This window comes from Apus apus, chromosome 5 (genome assembly GCF_020740795.1).
Source record: "Apus apus isolate bApuApu2 chromosome 5, bApuApu2.pri.cur, whole genome shotgun sequence".
In the NCBI taxonomy this organism is placed as follows: Eukaryota; Metazoa; Chordata; class Aves; order Apodiformes; family Apodidae; genus Apus; species Apus apus.
The window spans coordinates 61401877-61417705 of record NC_067286.1 but is presented as its reverse complement, the minus strand read 5'-3'; the positions used below and the strand labels follow the sequence as shown (position 1 = coordinate 61417705).

Sequence of the window (15829 nt, the reverse complement as noted above, 5' to 3'; positions counted from 1 at the left end):
AAGTATTTATCACCCCTGCCCTTCCATGATGGCACATCTGAGACAAGTCTCCTCCACGCAGTGTCCACACAACCCACCTGGCTCAGACACTCACACACACATATGGTCCTCTTGCTGTAGTTGATGCTGTGCTGGGGACTGAGGGTCATCCAGACCAAGATGAAGAGACACTCTCAATAGTATTTTTGTGGCTGTGGGTCTTGGCTCAATACACACCTCACATCCTCCAGAACCTACCCTTCTCAGCAGCTGTCTGCTTCATTTCTTGCCACCTGAGCAGAGTTTTCTGACCAGTCATGTGCAAACACCTGGGTGCCTCTTTACTACTGAAGGAGTCTTCTTACCTGGGTTTCACTTCACTATCCAGGATCAGCAGTTCTCGTGGTTTTACCAGAAGGTATCTAGGGAGCCACAAACCTCAACTGCCTGAAAACTGCTGCCATACAGTGAACTGCTCCCCACTCTCCTCCCAGACCCAGAGACCAAGTAGCTGTGGCACCTCACCCATGTACCCTCCCAATGCCTGGGAAAGAAAGGCAGAGTGCCCTTGGGAAGCTGGCTGACCTGCCCCATTAGGATTCTTTGGGAATCCCCGATAAACCTTTGCTGATCTGTAAAACTGTCTGCACACACTTACTTTTAATGTATGGGGCCAGTATTAGTTCAGCTTGGCCAGCCTCACCCCAAGGAACAACCTTTCCATTTGCAGCCTGTCAGATATGACAAGTGTTGTCATGTAGTCACTTCCAGTCGGTTGCCCCTTCTTCCTACAACGACTGCATTTTCCCTCCCTGAGGAAACAGGCAGTGCAATATTTGACACTGCTGCTTCAGCTCCCCATAGGGAGAAGGTTCAGACCAGACTGAACAGAGGAATCTGACCACAGTTGGACTGGTTACATTGGAGGCAACCACAGCTTGAGAGTTGTCTTATATCCCAGGGGCTAGGGACAATCCTCTGTATTCACTGCCTGGCGTGACACAAGCCTGGTCTGTGCCGGGAGCTCTCAGGGAATAAAGAGCAGCAATCACCCTGTTAACCAGCACAGCAAGCCCAGCCATAACACTGCTCCTGTAAAAGTAGGTGAATGTACAAATTACAGTTTCACACATCCTAAAATCTGGTGCTGTGGAACAGCAACGGACCAACACAAACAGCCAAGTCTGTCAGCTCCTTCAACATTCTTGAAGGCAATTTTGCCGGAAGAAATAAACACCAGGTAACTACCAAGCCTGCAGAATTCTCACTATCACACACAAACTCCCAAGAAAAATGACACAAGCTATTGTCTGCTTTATCAAAAACCAGCCCTGTTTGTAATTTAAGCCAGTCCAACTCAGAAAGATGGAAAAACTGGGAGTCACGCTCTGCTGGCAAGACTGAACCGTGTCTCTCATTTTTATCCTGGATGTAGCACTGAATTTAACTCACAAAAAGGAATCTCATTTTCATTGCTGGTCAGCATAACAAAACCCAGCCCAGAGACAGCCACTTTGCAATTTTATGGCTTGTGTATTCTTAACACCTCACCACAATTGGTAGGAAAAGAGTTGATTCCTAGCAGGACAAGCAACTTTGTAAAGTACCACTCAGCCCTTTAAAACATCTGACACTGAATATAATGAACTTGAAAGAGTGCAGTTAAAGCCTGAGATTCCTACAGCCATTGAAAATGAAAACTTGAACGTAAACACACCAGGAATATTTCTAGAAGGCTCCCCTTGAGACCTTTGATTTACACTGCACATACACCCACTGCCTGCTTTCAGCATGCCAAGCTTCACATCAGCATCACAGCTATTAGCACAGTCCTGTCTCATGCTGGACAACATCACCACATTTCCAGCTGACACAGAAGTGTGATGAGAAGTTGGTATGAACTCTTATAGGAATGAGGCTGTCATGTCCAATCAAGACCATACAACAAATTTCACAATTTCTAACCTGTGTTTTTTGTATTAAGGAATTGCTTTTGGACTGACACTCCTGAAAATAAGGGGGAGAGAAAGCAGTTTAAGGAAACAACTGGTATCTCAAGCTGAGGGACTGCAAGCACAAAAAAGTTGATGCCTCTGTCTTTAAAGCAACAAAGATAAATCTAGAGTACAATATTAAAAGACTACAGAAAATTCAGTAACATTACATGGACGTAATTTCACATCTGTTTAAAAGCCAGATTTGAAGTACAACAACTTTATCAGTTGTTCACATTTCAACATTAGTTTCTTCATCAGAAAGCATTTCCACAGCAGTTCAACACAAGCAATAGAATTTTAACTGCACTTACCCCAGATGATACTGAAGTCCTAAAAATACTATCTGGGCATTTGTTAATTTAAAAATACATATCAATGCACACACACATTCCTGGTACTTCACACGGAACAGGGCAGGAGGAACATGCAAAGTAAATTCCTGTCTAGGGTTAGATAGAGAGGAAGGGGGGAAAAGGATTTACCGTCTGGCACAGGCGAATTTAATTCAGGAACACTGTAAGATGGTAATGGTGCCACTCTTGCTGAACGTTTCTTCATCCTTTGAAATTGCTCTCCTACTCACACGCTCACTTCGCCTTTGGTCTGCATCGCTTCTTGGTCCCGAGTGCGATAGTAAACACCGGGCTAAGGCTGGTGGCTAGATGTTGTTCTGGAGATGCTGCAGTAGGCTATGAGTACCGATTTGCTGTTTCCCTGGGAAACCATCTGCAACACATTCAAACAATGCTTGACCCCCGCTAACACTTTTCTTTCATTCGATCGTTAAGGGCAGCAGATAAAATACAAATACATTAGTTGTCGCGCTTCGACAACTTGCAAGCGCGGCAGCCCCGCTGCACGGCAGCCAGGATTTCACCTCAAAGCTCTGCCCTGTGGTAGCAAAGCAGCTACAGGAGATTTCTCAGACAACTGCCAGGGAATTATGCAACGCAATTTTCTGGTTCCTTATGCCGTGACAATATATGGATGATTAGAGTAATTATTTTAAATAAACAGTGAATAATGGAACTCCTAGAGAGCCACTAAATCAGGAATGCCTCGGGCAAAAGGAGCTGGTAACATCCAGCTCTGGATCTGATAACAAAGCCATATTTTGCAGGAGTCTTTTCTCTTTTAATGCCCTACAAAAACGGTCAACAACCAGGAGATATATATAGCCAATGGTTGGGCTACATTTCCTCCTCGCTTCCCTGGAGGCAGCTGGGACATTTTTGTCTCTCCTTCCCCAATATCGTCTCTCTCTTCTACTCCCTTTCTATTATTGTTATTCTTTATATTGTTGAAAGTTGTTGACTTGGATCAACAACAAAATTTCACTGAGCAAACCAGGGACAACCTGTACAACTCCTGCAACTCAGAAAACCCCAACCACTTGTGTAACCCAGGATGGTGCTGGGAGCTTCATTTGCCAGGAGATGGTTACCAACACCTCTGAAGAGCCCTGGCTTCAGAGCTCTTCATCAAGAGAACCACTATCAGGTCTCACCCAGTAATTTCTAGGTAGAAAGCTTTACCTTTGACATTCAAGATATTTGCTATAGGAACTATGGGACATAAAAAGCAAAAGGCCAGAAAGGCAGCTTAGCTCTACCAGAATCTTATAGCAAAGCTCCTGAATTTTTAAGGGCCACAAGAATGTACCTTTGGTCTACTGTCTTTGTGCCTTTGATAGCAACTGAGAGTGGGGATTCCTGGCCTGGGGCTTGGTCCTTCATCCTTTTCTATAACTACCAAACGGGGAGAAATTATTGGCTGCAAGGAAGGCCATAAAGTCATTTGAAAAGGATCAAGAATCACTGGCCTAGAATGTCACGTGCTGCTCCTAAAGCAGCCTGCTGGGATCTCATGTGTTTTACACAGCTACAAGAACTGTGCCTGGGGTATCTGTGCAAGGACCCTCCTCTTCACTCACTGTAAGGACCCAGGACATACAGAGGAGCAGAAGGGACGAAGCAGAGCCCTGGCTGGATCAGCCTTTGGATACAGCCACAGAAGAGTCTGGCACATGTGGAGAACAGACTTACAGCATCCCAATGGATGAGGCAGCCTGTGACTCCACTGAACCCAGAGGGGTAGGAAGTGACTCGTGGGGCAACAAGCCAGCAGCACGAGACATTACTCCTCTTTGGGAGGCAGAGAGGGCTGCACTCTTAATTAGTTGGGTGCATCGACACAATATGGAAAAGACAGTGATTAACCCTACAGAGGGAAGGAGAAAGCATCTCATTACCCCCTCTTCCAAGGCCATCCTGCCTCAGTGTACCTGGGGCACACTATGAAGAAGTACAAGACAGAAATGGTTACAACTCTTTGCTTTTCTACCCAATATGTCCTCTCCTGGAAGGCTTGTAGCTCTCCTCTGGGATCTTCATTAGATTCCCTGTGGTTGATAAGGCTCTGCACCTTGACAGCCTTTTCCAAAGCATCACAAAATCTAACCAGCTTTCACTGCTTATCTGAATGCAGAGGATTTCCACCACTGTGTAACAACCACTATTCCAAAAGAAATTATCTTCCCAATTGCAGAAGGAATTTTATTCTCTCCTCCAAGGTGCTGAGAGTCAGCAGAGTTTTGATAGAGTAATCACCAGTCAAGTAATTGCTGGCTGAACAATCACAAGGCTATCTATTAATACATGTCTAGTCCTTGAGCATTTATATAATACAAACAACATGATAATATAACACTGAGATTGTTTTTAGAAAACCATTTCTGCAAACAGGAGCTTATAATGGAATCATTAACGAACCTTAACAATGGCAAGGATGAAACTCATGAGACAACGCCAAGCAATTCAAAACGTTTATTCCAGACAATTTCAACACTAATGCAGAATGTGATTGCATCCAAAAGTTGCTGCATTTTTTTTTCCCCAAAGGAACATCAGCCATTGTTTCAACACTGTAATTCAGAGCCGTATGCAAATCCACAAAGCTCTCTGTCAGATATCTACCCCAGCCGGCTCCGCTTATACAAGTCACAAGAGAAAGGGAGCAGACACAAAACTGCTTTTAAAATGTGTTTGTTACCTATAACTCCCATCAAAGATTGCTGCTTGAAAATCATCAGCTTCTCTGTCTTAACCAGCAAGAGCTTTGGCCATCTGTTTCTCCTCCTATTAAAATAGCTGATTGCATTTCTGTGCGAGATGCTCTTCATACTGGTCCTCGATCCTTCCTGTGTACTCTCTATCTTCAGTCTAAGTGTTCTGAAGAGTAAAATTATATGGAGTGGAGGTGAGAAAAGCAGGCTCTGTCCCTCTCTCCTGAGATACCTCAGACACAAATCCATCCACAAGGGGATGTGAAGTCCAAATTTACCAGGATGGCGTAACAGTCACTCCACAGACTACAAATCAATGTGAAACCTTTTGACCTGTGCCATCTTACTCACCCCTCATGTTTATGCAAGGCACCACAGTGAGAAAATATGGGGTTTTCCCTCCAAAATTCAACAGTAAATTAGTTTCCAGGTACCTTTAAAACAGATCTTCATGTGTTGCTGCTTGCCTCAAGTTCTGTGCTTTCAGTCTGCAACACGTTGAAGTTTTATTCTGTGCGGGGAGTGGGAACTGTGTGACACCTGGAAATCCAGCTCACAAAGTCCCTGACCATGAATCCCAGATCACCACCAGCCTCTGCTCCATGTGCTGGGTCAGCAGTCCAAAACTAAGAAAACCCAACACAACCCAGTGCTCCACATGATCAATCTACGTATCCAAACAATTTTCACTCGGGGTGTCCCTATCTGTCAAGGAAACATGCAGGATGAGTCGTGCAGCATGTAAGTATTTGGTGTAAAAGCTAACCCAGGCTGCAGGCCTGCAGCTCTGCTCCTAGTTAAGGTAAGCATTGTTAAGACACTAACCAAAGCTCTCAAGAAAGAAGCATACACTCCCTTTTAAGAGATAATAATTGAATAAGGTGTGTCTCAGGAGAGATTCCTCATCCCTGGCCAAGAGCCCCAGCAGCCAGAGGCCACTGAACTACATCCAAATTACTTCCCACCGCAGGCACAGTGCCTGCTGCCCACAGCAGCCTCTGTCCCCTCACACAATAAATATTAATCCAGACAACAGCAGGGAGAAGCTGTCAGTTTGCTGACTCACTAACCAAACAGCAAACCAGCCCTGGGAATGGAATAAGAATTAGAGAGTGCTGAATCACATCCACTAACACGTACTCCACGCTCAGAGCAGAGAGGGGCTGAAGCTGTCAAAACATACATGGTCCTCTTGGCTTACACCACCTCTGTTTGCAGCAGTTGGTCATACATGCCCATGCAGGGGGCTGGATCTAGATGATCCTTAAGGTCCCTTCCAACCAAACCATTCTATGATTCTGTGGTGTTTACCCTACTGCAAAAGTAAAGGCTATTTACTCTTCCTTAGTGAAGATGCAACTTACACCAAAAGCTGTAGTTGAACTCCAGGTAACCACGGGTTTATCTTGTCAGCCCCACACAGATGGATATTTGCTACACACTGCACTCCAGCCACAGATGTACTTGGTTTCTGCTGACAAAACTGGCAAGATAAAGTAAAAATCTCTTGCAGGTTTACCCTGTGGTAAGATATAAAGGATATGGCTGAAGGACATGACAGCATCTTGGTGTACACCAGTTGGTTATGGTGTCCATAGTCCTCATTAATGAGAAAATTAAGCTGTCAGGTTCAGTTTGGGAGGCCTTTTTTTTTTTTTTTTTTTCCTTTGGGAAACAAATAATACAATAGTAATATAATCCTGATGGGGAGTGAAAGAAGATCTGATCCAGAGAAGATGACAAGTGTGCTACAGCTCCAGTGTGACAGAATCAGCTCAGCTAAAGGAAAACAGCTGCATGAGTGCCTGGAACGCTGAATTTCCACACTGATAATGGGATTCCTCTCACTTGACTTTGAACACCAAAGTCTGAACCAGCTACACCAAAATCTTTTTAAGGTGAGTGCTGGAAAACTGATAACTCTAGAAGACAACTCATCTGATCTCTCTTAGATGTCTATCGTAACCTAAGAGTAGTAACTCTTTGAAGGCACCTGCTTCATCCCACAGATGACAATGGTGGGGAGGTGACGTGCTCACACCTGGTCATCTGTCTTTTAGACACCCAAGATGCTTCCAGTGGGAGACATCCTTTGAACACCTGATAAAGATGTTAAAGGACTGTCTGTGACTCTAATACATTTTGAAATAATGTTCAGTTCCAAAACTGTAGCCTTTGTTTTGAACACAACTAGTTACAAGATCCACATAAAATCCACTTTGCATAACTCCCTGCAGCCAACAGGTCAGTGTGTTCCCAGTCACCAGACTGTAAGATTCTCATAAACACGACTTTCATTGGCTCTTCAAGGCTGAGCATGTGTTTTAAGATGACAAGCTAAAAGGCCATTATCAAGTTCATTTTATCCTGTTGGAATACAAATTGGATGCAAGACGCAGAAGAGACAAACAGTAAATTCAAAACAGATCAAAACAGATGTGTCCTACAAAAGGGAGTTTCCTGTAGAGCAAAGTCAAGGCTTTAGTTTGAACTTCTACCTTGCTTCTACCAAAACCAGAAGCATCCAGCAAATGTTACTCAATTCAACCAGCAAACTCAATCCAAACCAACTTCCAAGGCTCACAGAAACAAGAATCATCCATCTAACTCCTGCACCCAGTCACACCACACGGATTTTAAACAATCAAATCCTCAATTCCTTACTCTGTCTTAACTCTTACTGGCTTAAATACTGCTGGCTAGTCCTGCCCAGCAGCCCAGAATATCAGCTCTGGTCTGCTAGGCTTCCCCTTAACATCTACCAGGCAGGTCATGGTTCTTCAGCCCCTCCAGCTGGAGCCAAGTAACTGATCCTGCAATGACATTTCCACGAGGGAGCCACTGCTCCCAGCCCTCACTTAGCTTGTGGTAGGAAGACTGCCTTCACCTCTACCTCCCTAATAAACAGGTATGATTTATTTGAGAATAAACACCAAGGAGCAAAGTACTCCTGGCCTGCTAAAATCTCACCTAACAACAGCAAGAAATACTACTAAACCTGAAGGGATTTAAATTCCCTTGGGGGCTGGGTGTTGATACACTGATCTCCATCTCATGTTAACATAGGTTGCTATTTTCAATAAATCAGCCCAGGAATTCACTCTTTAATACCTACTCTGTTTTTCCAACAGAAAAATGCAGTATGATCTATTTTTAGGCTTCCCAAGAAGACAAATTCCAGAAATAAGATTAACAGCACCAGCTAAACATCCACTCAAAGGTGATGATCTGGAGATTTGCAGTGGTACTCAGCTGTTGTCCAGGACAGGAAAGCTTCTACCTGCTGCCACAAGCAAAGACCTTTGCAATCTGTTGTGTCCCACCAGACCTCAAGGAGCTGCTGCAAACCAGGTTGACTTGCTGCCAGTTCCCACACCATTGTGAAACCAGTTTAAAAACACTAAGATGTGTTTACTGCTCCATCATAAATTTCAGTTTATAGGTGTTACCACCAGCCAGGCATGGTGAAGAGCAAGAACCTCAGGGGGAACACAAAGAAATCTCATCTGTAGCATGCAAGGACTTCATTTGAGAAACCAGAGCTCACCAGGTTCCCTACAGTCTACCTGCTTGAGGTGGGAAGATCTGTTCACCCGAGAAGCAGTGCTGGCAAAATGGCAAGGTTATGAGATCATGCCATGAGCTTCTGAAAAAACACCTGGGTAATCTTCAGCTACCCAGAGTCTGGGCATCCCCCATCAAAAGTCACCTGAATTTCCAGCTCTTTCCAAGTTCAAGAGATTGTGAGACGGGTTCCTTCTTCAGCCTAGCCACTCCAAAATGCACTTGTAGCAAAACACAGCACAAGTAGACAAGCAACACAGTCTATTCAACAACAAAGAATAAATCTGGTCTCAATTTCAAATATCCAGTACAGACTTTCCAGACAGAATAATCAAATCATATGCCCAACACTTGTATTGGTTTTTTTTCTGAGGAAAACAGCTTAGAATCAATTGGATGTCAAATTATTATTTGGCTTCTCAATTTTTTTATTAACAAAACTGCCACAAGTGAAATAAACTGTTTCCATTTTCTGGTTCTGCAATTATTAAGGGCCTCTTCTTTGCCATGAGAGAGCATTTGAGTTGAGAAAACTTCCATTTTGTGTTTGTCATCATGACTGTAGAACATGACAGAGAGAAGGAAAATCACTCCTCATGGTTGCTATCTTTTGGGTAGCCAGAAGTTAATTAGATGGCTTAGGGATTTGTTTCAAGGTCACACTCAGTTTAGCAGAACAGCATAGAAATCCAGGGCTGGCCAGTCCCAAAACGTTGCCATTAGCATGTCCCTGTCTAGGCAGGTTCTGCAGTAGGTGCAAGAGGCTGCACCATCCAACACTGCAACCCTGTCCACCCCAGATTGCACCACAAAGTTCCTTGGATGAAGAAACACAGTTTTTTAGAGCATGAGATAAGGTTTGTTATTGTCATGTTAGTGGTGCTGCTTCACAGTACACAGCCCCTCTGATTTGAAAGGCTGGGTGCAAAATTCACAGAGCTTTGGAAGCAAGACCTGAAGCTTTAGAAAAGATCTGGAGAAGGACTAGAGGGATCAGAGGTCTAAAAAAACCAACCACCCCATAGTCTGTGCGTGAAGATGGAAAGAAATGGGGTAAAACAACTCAAAAAAGGCAAAGGGGAGAGAGAAAGAAATCTGTGTGTAAAAGGTTCCTGCACAAAATAAAAGATGAATTATGCACATCTGTGCTGCCAGGGCAAGGAGCAAGAGACTTTAATTGCATGAATGGAAAGTTCAGAGGGACAGCAGGCCAACTGTTAAACAAGGAGAACAGAGAACCACTAAATCAGGTGATGCCAAGAAGAAATTTCCCATTGCAGGAGGGTTTTCAGAGCAGGCTGTCCAGCATGGATGGAGTTGCCTCAGAACATGAGGGCAGAGAAGGTCCACTTTCTACCAGAAAATTATTGTGAAAAATCATTTTAACTCCCAATGAAGAACAGATCTCCAGAAGGTGCTAAACTTACTCAGAAATGTCAATGCTTCAATGTGACTACATTTGGATACTTAAGCTCTCCTGAAAGCAAAGGCCCTACATTAATTTAGCTTGTCCCATTCATTCACTCAACCTATATTCTTCAAGCAACACTGAGCTAATAATAAAAGGTGCTAATAATAAAAAACTAGCTATTACTAGCTGAGCTAGTAATAAAAACTAGGGTGAAGGAAACGTGAGTTCAGAACGGGTGCCAGAAGTAGGATGCTCTGCAGAATTCCTAAATAAGCATCCATCTCTGCATCCAAATCATTGCAAGTGGTGTTCTCCAACCTGTAAACCACAGGCAACTCTGGACAACTGCTAAGGATGATTAGGAGATGTTAGGAAGAAACACAACCTGCTGCCAGCAAGCATCACTTCTTATTCTGGCTTCTCTGTCTTCTTTCGAAGGAACTGAGATCTCTAAATGTCAAAACAGTTTGACACTCACTGGCATCAAACACTAGATTTTAGAAGATTCCCAAGGCAGCTGTGAAGCCTTGTGAAAGGCTCCTATAGCAGAGCAGCAGGGCTTCATGGGGAAGAAACATGAACAAGCCACTCTGGGTCCCAGCTTGGCTCCAGGAGCTGACATTGAACACAATGTTGTAGCTTTTGAAGGAGAACAAAGTGACCAAGGACTGATTCAACAGGTGACTGATTCTGTGATTCTAAGTGCTGATTTGATGCCAAGGCTTTGCTTCTGCAGAATTACAGCCACTTTTATTTACTGATGATGAAATAACAGCCCCAAATCTCAGCTGCAAGACATCAGCCTCCCTCCACCACAGCCAGTCCTTGGAGTTAGCAGTTAAAGCAACTGTGGTTGTAAAGGCTCAGCAAAAAAGTCTTCCAGCACCCCCAGAGCTCCTCTAAAATCCGTGGTCTCTGCTAAATGTCTAAAGTCCATCTGCACCCACCAGCAGGGAGGATGCTCACTTATATCTGATCCAGCAGAAAAGGGATCCTTCATGAGTTTAATTCCCCTTTTTTTCCTTAGAATTTGGGTCCACTTAAAAAAAAAAAAAACCAAACAAACCCCAAACTAGATACTAGATGACCAACTCAGCTAGTACTAGTCTGAAAAATAACCAGTGCTGAAGTTCAAGAGAATTCGTTCAAAAAGTAGCAACTTTTCAACTTTCTAGCAGAAATTCTCTACAAAATCTTAAAAAAAAAAATAAAAATAAAGGTAAAATCCTTGCATTATGAAATTTAAAAAGTTTGGTAGTAAGAAATCTCCAACCTTTTATGAGTCCTTCTTGTCTAATCTTCATTTAATCCTCCCTAATACCTTTCAGTGTAAATCTCTGTTACATGAAACATCTTATTAACAAGACAATGAAGATAACAGAAGAAAAGCCTACAGAGCAGCATTAGGGGATTAAGGAAGGATTAAACAGTTGTGACACAATGAAAATGTTGAAGCTGTGTATTCACCATGATTAGTCTGCTTTTTTAATACTCTCCCCACCTTGGTTACTCAAGGATCTGGACTGTCCTGCAGGACTGTGCTCGGTGTGACAAGTGGTGTGACAAGGACCCAGCCATTATCTCACGATGGAACAGTTTTCCAACATACATACATGAAAAGCTGAGAGCACGTGCACCAGAAAATGGTTAGTAAAAGGGAAACAGGCTCTTCCTAGAGAGAACAGCTTTGAATTTCTGTAGGATGATGACACACTTTCAGTAATGTGGTTTTATAAGGACCTGTCTCTTTCCCAAAGAGGAACTGGCAGCCCCACGTACAAGGAGCATCTCCCATGGATACCTGACAGCTCACCCTCCCCACACAGGTCCCCATCAGGGCCAGGGAAGCAGACCCACCACCACAGTGGCAGGTCCTGGGGCCCAGCCCCATGCAAACCTGCTTTACCTGGTGGAAACGGGAGTTGTGTTTAAGAGTAGTCACCTCAAGTCCTCACTCCACTCACAGAACCAACTCATGGTTCAAAACAAGATGGTTCAAAGGGGAGTTGCTCCAGTCAAGTATAACCTGGAAATCTCTGCTTCCTTCCAGTTTCCAGGGAAGAGACATACCCCTGCACTCAGTGGACTCCCAAGCAAGGCTTTGCAGGAGCCAGGATCTGGACCAGCATGAACCAGCAGCCACACACAGACCTGATCTACTTTTTACTTGAAAGTGCCCTCTATCCTTTAAAAATCAGCCCTTAATCTGAAACAAGATCTTACTCAATACTGAAAATCAAGCCTACTTACTGCAACAGAGCACAGTATTGATCTGGCACTGGTTTAACTTGCCAGAGGTAAATCAGAGCCCACAGCAGGATTCTATTAAGTTATTGGAGAGCACATCTCCTCATTAAAGAACATGCTGTGCTATCAGCACTCAGTCCCTGAAACAATTATTCTGGCACCCAGGCATTCCCTTGCAAGCTAGTGGCATTTTCAAGCCCAAGACAAGCCTGTGCTTACAGCAGCTGTGTGTCAGCATGGTCCATGGATGGGCAGGAATGGGCAGGTCTGGTCAGAGCAGGTCAAGCACAGGGTCCTTGAAGGACTCAGCAGGGAGGACCACAGCCTGTGGGACACAGCAGCCCACTCAGAGGCTTATTTCTTACACCTCAACATTCATGTTAAATAACTGAGCAGGGGTTGTCCACTTTTCCAAAATCTTTCAACACCTAGAATCCACATCAACGAAAAGATGGAGGATTTTTAGACCCGTTGTGTTTCTTTTTTCCTTCCTTACTGTTCTCTTGCAAAGGTTTTGCCCCAGCCACACCACAAATTGGGGCATAACAGCTGATTTCCAGCATGTCTGAACAGGCACTGCATCCTGCCCACTGCACCAGCACACCAAAGGCCTCCTCCCAGTAAGTGCTGTCCAGGAAATAGAAGGACCACGACCAGGAGATAGAGGGACCATACAATGTAAGGTTTCTGGTGCCTTGAGACCACATAGAGCAAGCACCAGCCACCTGCTGGCCTTAACACACAGCTGGTGAGTTCAGCCTCTTGGGGAGTGGGTTTTTTTGCTGACAACCACAGGCACTACCACTCACCTCCCTGGCACATCCCTCCAGCTCTCCTGGGCTTGGCCTCCAGGATAGACAGTGGCTTGGACCTCTGCAAGCTGAGACTATAAAATAGGTCTGGCCCAGCACACCTGTGACTAAATCAGTAACTTTTTGAGATTAAAAAATGCAAGAGTCCAAAACCAGGCAGCAGTGGATGGGTGAGGACACACGACCTTGAGAAGAAACTGCCCTCCTCAATAGGAGACATAAAAAGGCCACAAAAGGGGGGTACATCATTGGGTGCTCTGTGGCAAGTTTCCCAAGCCTCAGGGCAAGGAAAGAACAAAACCCCCCCACTGCTGGGTGTGGTGTGTTGCCTCAGGTGTGCTGGGCACTGGGAAAGGAGTCACCCTGGAGATGCAGCAGTACCAACACCATGGGCTTCTCCACAGGTGCCTTTTTGTAGCTGGATGTTGGGATCTGTCTGAAGGAGCCCTTTGGGAGCAGCACTCCAAGGGTGGTGGGAATGCAGGGGTGCTGAGGCCCTGGCAGAGCACAAAGGCTCTTCTGCTTCTTATAGATGTGTCTTGGCAGCAAAAAACCCAACCCTTTGCATTAGTTTTTCATGCACATAACATGCCTGTGGGCCTCACTCGGCGAGAGCTCGGTACAAATGCCGCTCCCTGGGAGAGGTCACTCAAAGAACCTTTTTTTCTTCTCTCCATCAAACCTTCTAAACTTTGAAGAAGGAGAAAAGAAAAAAAAAAAAAAAAGGTAAAGCAGATTTCCATGTGTCACGGTCTGCATTTCCTGGGCACACAAACTGCTCTGATGTTGTGAAGTGTCCAGGGAACTTACCCTGGAGAAACGCACCTCCCTCTGTATTGCTCGAGCTCTGGCACAAGCGGAGCTAGTCCGACCTGTCCCAAACCCCACTCTCCTTTAAACAGCAGCTTTTCCCTCAGGGATTGTCCCACACCTGGTATTTTGACCCATTCAGGATGGCTTTCCCTGCTCTGAGGGAAACTATTTCAGGGGAGCTTCTCCAGCTATTATCTCCTGGGGTTTCTAACAGAAGAAAAACTCAGCATTAACCTAACTAATTACTTCAGAAGGAGGTTGCAGAGGGTTTCGTTCCACTTGTTCTTCTATCTCTCCTTCCTCTTTTAGATATATTCCCCCGCCCCTTGCTCTTTCTCTTGCAGAATTCTGGGTGTTTCATTACCAAAAGTAATAAAAAAGTGTAAGAGAGGCACAGGACAGACCCCTGAGACAGGGATATTATGCACATTAGCAAGCTGGTCTTCAAAGTGACGTGGAGAGGTGCTCTAGCTAACGAACTTCTGGCCTCATTTTCTCTGGCCTGTGGGCATGTCTGTGCCATTGTGGGTCAATATATAGAGGGTAAGTGTACAGCTCTCTATATAAACACACTCAGGCACATACATACACATGTAGGCTCTGTGCTCTGTCATTGTGAGACCAGCTGGCATTCAAGGACACTAATGAGGAGCCTGGGCCAGTCATCCCCTGGAAAACAAGACAGGAGCAAATGGATAAGAATGCACAGGACAGGGACCAGGCTAAACCAGCCCTTTGGCACCACGGCCTAAGTTTGTAAACTGATTTTGAAACTTAGTCCTCATTCCTTTCAGAGGAGCACAAGCTACTGATCAGCAGGGTTCAGGAGCTCTCGCTCCTCCCCAGTCCAGGTACCACCATGAAGAATCCCAAAAGGATGCAGTAGGAGGGGGATGGCAACAGAAGAAGCAGTAGGGCATGGAGGCAGCTCTGGCTAGAGGGATGGAAGGCAGCTCTGGGAAGGCACTGGGCATGGGGAGGATTGAGAAAACAGCTATGGAGATCAAGAAGTGCAAAGGGAAGGACTGACAGCAGCAGCCCAGGAGGAGAAGCAAGGAGGCAATGAGGTGGGAGGACTGTTGGCAATGAGCACACTTGAGGCCACACTGGAGATGTGGCTTCACACAGCACTGATGGGACACCAGCTCTCTAAGATAAAACTCTAGGAAGCCACATAAGTCAAATTCAGCTTTAACCTCCTCTTCCTGTAATCCCTGCTTGTTTAAAGTAGCTATTTAAACACTCTTCCCAAAGAGGGAAAAGCTGTGTTGGGAGAGGGCATAGAAAATGTAGACTGAAGCAGCTGCTCTTCCTCCAGCAAAGCTCCAAGCAGTGGAGCAGGATGCCAGGCACTCATCTTGGCATACCAGCACATGGGAAGCTTTGGAGGGAGAAGCTGGCAGCTCTTGAGCTAATAAAGAAAACCTCTTGTGGATGCTTTGCATGCAAACATCTTTCTGCTTGATACTTTATCTGTCTTTTGGTTTTGTAGAGCAGAGCCCTGGATTACATAGCTGCAGAAATGAGAAATCCAGCTTTTATCATCTTCTACCTGTGCCTTCCTAACCAGAGACTCAATTTAATTACAAAAGCTGTGCTAAGCACAGCTGCCAAATACACAGTCAAAAGCCTGAAACTGTTTTCCTGGTGGCAGGTGAAGCATCTATCTCTCTTTGCAGTGTCAACAACTATCTATCAAACTAGCTCCTCTTCTGTCATTCCTTCCCTTTGTTGCTCCCTCTTACTCCGCGCTCGCAGGGAATCAACACTTGGGTTGTTTCTAAAGCACAAAGCAAATGAAAAGACAAAAGCCATGTCTGCACTCCAGTGAGGAAAAAGCTCCTGTTTTCCCCAGAGCAAGGAGACCCCGTAAGGAGACTCCAGCAGAACGCTCCCTTGATGATCCCCTCTCGCATGAGCCACTGCAGCATGGGTCAAGTAG

General features: G+C 44.9%; 1 protein-coding gene across 6 annotated transcripts in view; it reads right to left on the bottom strand.

Moving 5' to 3' along the window:
• Nucleotides 1-15829, bottom strand: part of SLC35F4 (solute carrier family 35 member F4) — a 123736-nt gene that overhangs the window by 33863 nt on the left and 74044 nt on the right. Inside the window, exon 1 of one of the 6 annotated variants that reach the window (XM_051622664.1) lies at nucleotides 2459-2534. The exons of the other annotated variants lie outside the window; for them this stretch is intronic. Coding sequence (XP_051478624.1) covers nucleotides 2459-2534 — 76 coding nt within the window. Of the gene's footprint in view, nucleotides 1-2458; nucleotides 2535-15829 lie in introns of those variants that run through there. 6 annotated transcript variants of the gene reach the window in all.